The sequence below is a fragment of the Asparagus officinalis genome, chromosome 4, assembly GCF_001876935.1.
Source record: "Asparagus officinalis chromosome 4, Aspof.V1, whole genome shotgun sequence".
In the NCBI taxonomy this organism is placed as follows: Eukaryota; Viridiplantae; Streptophyta; class Magnoliopsida; order Asparagales; family Asparagaceae; genus Asparagus; species Asparagus officinalis.
Window position 1 is genome coordinate 79,016,180 of NC_033797.1, and position 7,940 is coordinate 79,024,119.

Sequence of the window (7,940 nt, forward strand, 5' to 3'; positions counted from 1 at the left end):
GCTCGTTTCCCTCAGCCCCGCCGTCAAATCGTCGCCGTCAGTCCGAGCCGCCGAACCCCGCTTCTCACGTCGGATCCGATCTGCACCGAGGCAAGATCTCGCATCTTCATATTTTCCCGCTTTATAAATATTATTGATTAAATAATTTAATTAGATATGATAATGTTGGTAATGTGCCTATTGTGAATATTTGACGTGGAATGTGGATAAATAGTATTAGATAATATTTTAGAGGTAATATTGAGATATTTTGTGGTAATTATGTCGGAGAATTTACCGCCGAACCCCGCTTCTCACGTCGGATCCGATCTGCACCGAGGCAAGATCTCGCATCTTCATATTTTCCTGCTTTACAAATATTATTGATTAAATAATTTAATTAGATATGATAATGTCGGTAATGTGCATATTGTGAATATTTGATGTGGAATGTGGATAAATAGTATTAGATAATATTTTAGAGGTAATATTGAGATATTTTGTGGTAATTATGTTGGAGAATTTAACAAGCATGAAATGATGAGTATATGTGTTGTAAATAGATTTTACGAGACATTAATAATTTTGTGTATTTATGTATAAATATTTTCGGACATGAAATGACAAGTTATGAGTTAAAATTAGAAATTATGAAATATTATAAGAAATTAATTAAGGGAAATTTATAAAATAGGAAATATTATTTTTTCATGCAGAAAGGAATTATTATATTATATTATATAATCCGTGTTATTTTAAATTAGTTATAATAAGAAATAGTTTTAAAAACAATAATTTTTTTAAAAAGAGTATTATTTATGATAGTATGACTGATCATCGTAGAGCACGACATTTCATGTGCAAAATGACATCGGTTTCTAGTTTTCTTTTTACCGTATTACTATATTAGAGAATACATAAGTATGGATAATTTGTATGAGAAGTTCGGACATCCCAGCGGTAAGATAACAATGAAGTCCACTTATGTATTACATTCATGCTGTATTTTGATTATGCACTTCATGTTCATTACAGTTCTCTTTCTGCTTCATAAAACTACTTAATCATGTTTAACATGCCATTCTATACTCATGATCTGTTAACGTGTTAAGAACCTTAGTAGTTCATGACTTAGTGGCCTCGCACATCATGAACAGACTTAGTGACACGTGTGTGTGTGTTGATTGAGATAGGTGGTGAACCCGAGTTTCAGCGAAGAATATTGTAAAAAACGAAAAGAGTTGGGTTGGGAAAGTCTTAGTTCGCATGATCGAATGTGATTGTTGACTAACTTCCAGGCCACACCAGAGACCTGTTTCGTCCTGGGGTTGGTTTGATGGACCAAGTGACTTGTTTCGCCACTTGGATCTGTGACCTGTTTCGTCACCTGAGCTTTGCCTGAGTCCAGATCGGGCCGAGATCGGATTGCGTGTAGTCCTCTAGCCGCCTATTTTGTGGGATTGGATGCGTGTAGGGGATGGTGAACAATCAGTCTTCCGGTAATGCGAACTTGGACCTATTTGAGAGATGGACCAGTGAGTCTTAGGATGTTTAGTATTCGACCCAGTTACCGTTTCCACACAGCTGTATGTTATCATTAGATTTCCAGTTGCATGTACTATTGTCTTCTATATTAGTATTATTACTGTTATAGCATGGGTCATACAATCGCTTTATTTGTTCATGTGAGATCTTGCCGTGTGACATGCACCCTGACGTACACCTGTTTTCTCTGGTGTGCGTCAGACTTAGGAGACGGACAGGTCCAGCTAGATGTTAAAGCAGAGCCAGTGTATGCCGAGCCGGAGTATCCTTCCGATGGAGTTGAAGAACAAACCGAAGCCTAGATGTGTTTTCCTCTGTAGTAGCTGATGAACATTAGAACTAGTTATCTTTTTATTCTTTAGTTAATGTCGGATTTTCGTATTTGGCAGTATTTTCTTTTATTATGGACTTTGTATTTTATTTCTGTCTGGACCTGTTTTGTAATAAGGGCATGTTTGACCCATATTTTATGTCTGGGATGATTTACTATGGATGATATGTTTATTTCTTATTCTGGATTGTCTTTCTATTCTTGCTATTGTGATCGGGGACCTGTGATTGAGATTTACGTATTGACGCTTAGCGTATTAGATTGAGAAGAAAGAAGAAAAAAATAATAGTGTATATTTCTTCTCAATCTAATACGTCGCGGGCTTGTTCACGTTCCGGTTCACCAGTATTTTGGGAAGCGGGGCGTGACAGGTTTTAGTGGTGGCCCATGCAGGTCCCGGTCCCGAGTCCTCACTAGTAAGAATATAGTAGACAATTTAGATACATATCATATTTCATCCGTAAGACTATGATTAAGTTCTTATACTATTATCTTAATAACTATGTTTTAACTCCTATTTTCTAATATATTGTTTTGATTTTAACCCTAATTCTTTGATCCTCGTTTTCCTTCAGAACTATGGCGGGTACTTGCGGTGTTAGTAACCCGTCTAGTAGCAGTGCCCCACAGCCCGAAGTGGATCCAAACCAACTTCTGGCGATGATTCAGGGATTGGTTACCAATCAGCAGCACTTGGCGGGACAGCTTCACAGGGAGCCGCAGCACCAGCCTCCCCCTCGCGCAGAGTCTGGAGTTAGAGAGTTTCGATATATGCGGCCTCCTTCCTTTTCTGGTGCCGAGGGACCTCTAGCGGCAGAGGAGTTTCTCAAGGTCACGGAGACTATTCTCACGGTGACCCGCATCCCCCATTCTGAATGGGTGGACCTCATGGATATTCAGCTCACCGACACCGCTCGTATTTGGTGGACTGCAGAGAAGACTCATCTGGAGAGGCCCATCTTGTGGGAGACGTTCACCGAGCGCTTCAACAGGAAATATTTTCCTCAGTCAGCACGGGATGAACTCCTACGAAGATTTGTTGAGCTCAAGCAAGGAGGCCGAACAAGAGATGAGTACGAGGCCGAGTTTTCTTCTTTGAGCCGATATGCTCCCCACTTGGTTACAGACCCCACGATTAGGAGGCATCAGTTCCAGAAGGGTCTGGACAAGTACATTAGGATGGCTCTAGCAGGTAGAGCTTTGGCGACTTATGATGCGGTACTGGATGCAGCACGTGAGATTGAGAGCGTGCATAAGGAACCTGAAGACTCTCACGTGATTCGGAGCAGGACACCAGCAGCTTCGGCCCGGAATGTCGAGCGTCCCCCTCCGAGATAGCAGCAGCAGGCTCCGCAGAGACAGCAGCATCCCAGCGTCAGCCATCTCATCCGAGTCACCCTTATCAGTGTCCTGGAGTGCAGTTTCAGAGTCAGCCTTCGATGAAGTGTTCCTATTGTGATTTCGCTGGACATACCTATCAGGAGTGCCGCAAGCGTCTCCGTTTATGCTATACTTGTGGCTTCTCGGGTCATATCAGTCAGGACTATCCTCAGCAGTAGTAGGCTCGTTTGCCCCCACCCCCAGTTCAGGCAGTCCTCCCAGCACCACCTCGACCAGCCCTAGCAGCACCGCCTCAGCCCAGATCCTATCCTCGAGCAGGGCCACTTCCTCTGTACCAGCAGGCTTCTCAGAAAGCGCAGAGACAGCAACCACAGCGGCATATGTTTATGATGTCAGCCGTAGAGGCTGAGACGAACGACCAGGTTATCACTGGTAAGAATTGTTTATTCTATGTTTTATTTGCATATGAACCTCTTAATTAGCATTAATTGATAATATCATGGTAGGATTTTTTATGAGTACTAATTTAGTTGCATTTACATCCTCCTATAATAGGCAAGGTTCTTGTTTCTTCCATACCTGCTTTATCGCTCTTTGATTCTGGAGTCTCCCATTGTTTCTTGTCTCGTCGATTTGCGAGTGCCCATTCTCTTCCTATAGCTTCTCTGACTACGGGCTGGAATATCAACACTGGTAGTGGCGTCTTAGTGGCATCCAGTGGTAATGAAGCATGCTATGTGGTTATCTGCGGGAGGGAACTCTTTGCAGACTTTTTGGTGATTGATTTATCGAGTTTTGATGCCGTATTTGGGATGGATTGGTTGGGGTCGTTCTTTGCCACCATCGATTGTCGTCGTCGGAGTGTAGTATTCGAGATACCGGATCACCCGAGATTTGAGTTCACTAGTGGTAGCACATCGGACGGACCTGTGGAGTTCAGAGCTAGACCGAAGAAGGCGACGTTAGCTGCAATCCAAGTAGAATCTGAGAAGCCAGTTGTAGTTTAGGAATTTGAAGATGTGTTTCCCGACGATATTTATGGATTGCCGCCGGATCGAGCGATTGAGTTTTCTATAGATTTGAAGCCTGGAGTTGCGCAGATCTCCAAGACCCCTTATCGTATGCCTCCGGCAGAGTTGGCCGAGCTTCGGACGCAGTTGGATGATCTTTTGCAGAGAGGGTTGATACGACCTAGTGTATCGGCCTGAGGAGCACCTGTGTTGCTTGTGGGGAAGAAGGATGGATCCAAGCGGATGTGCATCGACTACCGGGATTTGAATGCGGTGACAGTGAAGAATAAGTATCCACTTCCCCGTATCGATGATATCTTTGATCAATTGGGAGGATCGAGAGTATTTTCTAAGCTGGATTTACGGAGCGGGTATCACCAGGTGAAGGTTAAGGATTCTGATGTCCCCAAGACTGCATTCCGGATGAGATATGGACATTATGAATTCTTAGTAATGTCGTTTGGTGTGACTAATGCACCAGCGACATTCATGAACCTGATGAATCTAGTATTCTATGATGTGCTGGACAAGTTTGTGGAAGTCTTTATTAATGATATCTTGGTGTACTCTAAGAGTGAGGAAGAGCATGCAGAGCATTTGCGGTACGTGTTGAAGACCTTGAGAGAGCATCGGCTATTTGCCAAGTATAGTAAGTGCCAGTTCTGGCTAGATCGTATTACGTTTCTGGGACACGTGGTGTCAGGAGACGGCATATCAGTGGATCCGGAGAAGGTATCTGCAGTGAAGGATTGGCCTACCCCTAAGTCGGTGTCTGATATTAAGAGCTTCCTGGGATTAGTTGGTTACTACCGTCGCTTCATCAGAGATTTTTTGAAGATTTCAGAGCCGATGACACGGCTTACGAGGAAGGATATTAAGTTTGTCTGGTCCGACACTTGTGAGCAGGCGTTTGAGGAGTTAAAGTCTCGACTGATTTTAGCCCCGGTCTTGACGATACCGGGTAAGAGTAGGAACTTTGAAGTGTTTTGCGACGCATCAGGTAAAGGATTGGGATGCGTTCTTCAACAGGATGGTCATGTGGTAGCATATGCTTCTCGTCAGTTGAAGAAGCATGAGCAGAATTATCCTACCCACGACTTGGAGTTGGCAGCTGTGATTTTTGCCCTTAAGCTTTGGAGGCATTATCTGTTGGGAGAGCAAGTGAAGGTGTTCACTGATCACAAGAGCTTGAAGTACATATTTACTGAGAAGGAGCTCAACATGAGGCAATGTCGATGGTTAGAGCTGATGGCGGATTACGACATTGATCTTCAGTATCACCCTGGCAAGGTCAATGTGGTACCAGATGCATTGAGCCGATTGCCGACGATCATGACCCTCACGGCTCAGTGGAGACTTTAGCAGGAAGTGAGGGATATGAGTATAGAGGTTCTTCTTCCAGGAGTCACCGCTTCTTTGATGAATCTTCAGATTCAATCGACACTGATCGAGCGAATCAAGGCAGCTCAAGCAGGTGACCCATTTCTTCAGAAGTGCAGAGAGTTAGCAGTGGCTGGTCTTCGACCGAAATTTGTTGTTCATGAAGACGGATCCTTACGATTTGGGAGTCGTATCTACGTACCAGGAGGAGATATTCGAGAGGAGATATTGCAGAAAGCTCATAGTTCACCATATTCTATTCACCCTGGAGGTACGAAGATGTATAAGGATCTGAAGCTGAATTTTTGGTGGCGTGGTATGAAGAGAGATGTAGCTCGTAGTGTGGCTAAGTGCCTTGTATGTCAGCAGGTGAAGGCAGAGCATCGGCGCATCGCAGGTATTTTGCAATCGTTGCCTATTCTGGAATGGAAGTGGCAGCATGTCACCATGGACTTCGTCACTGGCTTACCTCGGAGCACTAGACAAAATGACGTTGTTTGGGTGATCGTTGACCGATTAACCAAATCGGCTCATTTCATTCCCTTCCGAGTGGGACAGTCGACGGAGCATCTTGCTCAGAGATACATGGAGGTGAAATATTTATCTTTATTTATTTCAATGAGTTCCTTTCCCAAGAGTGTTAGTAAATCTATCATATTACAGGAGATCGTGCGATTGCATGGAGTTCCAGTATGCATCGTTTCGGATCGCGATACCCGATTTACTTCAGAGTTCTTGAAGAGTTTGCAGGCGAGTCTGGGGACCAGTCTCAGTTTCAACACAGCTTATCATCCCTAGACCGATAGACAGTCAGAGAGGACTATTCAGATTTTGGAGGATATGCTTAGAGCTTGTATACTTGACTTTCAAGGATCATGGGAAGATCATCTACATTTGGTGGAGTTTGCATACAACAACAGCTTTCAGGCAAGCATTGGGATGGCCCCTTTTGCATCATTGTATGGGAGGAAGTGCCGCTCTCCTTTGAGTTGGGATGATGTTGGTGAGCGAGAGATTTTTGGGCCAGAGTTGATTGAGAGATCAGTGGATGCAGTCAGGATCATTCGGGAGCGACTTCGCATAGCTCAGGACAGATTCAAGCATTGGGCAGACGCGAAGCGCCGGCACTTGGAGTTTCAGCCAGGAGATCATGTATTTCTGAAGATTTCCCCCAACCGAGACACCATTCGCTTTGGAAGGCGTGGGAAGTTGAGTCCGCGATATGTGGGACCTTTCGACGTATTAGAGAGAGTGGGAGAGGTGGCGTACCGACTTGCATTACCACCCGCACTGGCTGGAGTGCATAACGTATTCCACGTTTCTTAGTTGCGAAGATACGTCAGAGATCCGAGTCATGTCGTAGATATCTCGGAGATTGAGGTGCGACATGATTTGACATACGAGAAGCAACCAGTGGCGATTCTGGACCGAAGGGAGAAGACCCTCTGGAACAAGACCGTTTCACTTGTTCGTGTGATGTGGCACCCAGATTCTTCTGGAGAGTCGACTTGGGAAACTGAGTCTGAGATGCGACAGCGATATCCTCATTTATTTCCTGAATCTTAGCTGTCATGTCTTGTATCTTATTTTAAATCAGCTTGTATGACTTTTCTAATTTATGGACATGCAATACATTTTGAACCTTATGAGCTGATGTGAATCTATCTTTATATTTCGTTCTTGTTATTTTAATTCCGAGGACGGAATTTGTTTTAAGGGGGGTAGGATGTAACAACCGTAAATTTTTGATACGTATTTAAATAAATTTTACTAGTATTTAAAATATTAAACTTTATTTTATTAATATTTTTCTTAATTTTTGGAATGTTATGAGTTTTTAAAAATAAATAAATAAATAAAATATATAGTCCTGAAATTATTAATTCTGTGAAATATTAATTTATAGTTATAATGAATATTTTAAATAATTATTTTAACTATTGATACTATTAGTAATTTTTTTATGTAAATTTGAGCTTAGTACATTAGTACATATACAAATATATGAAAATTTAGTTGTTAATTATTTATTAATATTATTATTCTGAATATCTTGTAAATATATGCCATAATCTTCTCCCTCTTAATTTCCTCTAATTTGAATTCCTTCCAAATTCTTTTTCCCAATCAGCCATAATCACTTCCAATTAATTCCCTAATGACCATTTAACTATTTCCTATTTACTCCCGTAATTCTCTCTATCATACTTTCCTTTTTCTCTCTCCCTCTCACAATTCGACAGCTCAACCTCCTCCTCTTCATTTTTAATTCTCTGCTCTCTCTCTCTCTCCAATTATTCTCTTCATCTCCAAGAACCCCATCTCCTCCTCCTCTCTCGTTCACGAAACTAACT

At 42.5% G+C, this 7,940-nt stretch overlaps 1 protein-coding gene across 1 annotated transcript; it reads left to right on the plus strand.

The window, feature by feature from the left end:
* Nucleotides 2,435-3,193, plus strand: LOC109838967. Its single transcript, XM_020407398.1, has one exon. The coding sequence runs from the start codon at nt 2,435-2,437 to the stop codon at nt 3,191-3,193; it is 759 nt and encodes a 252-aa protein (XP_020262987.1).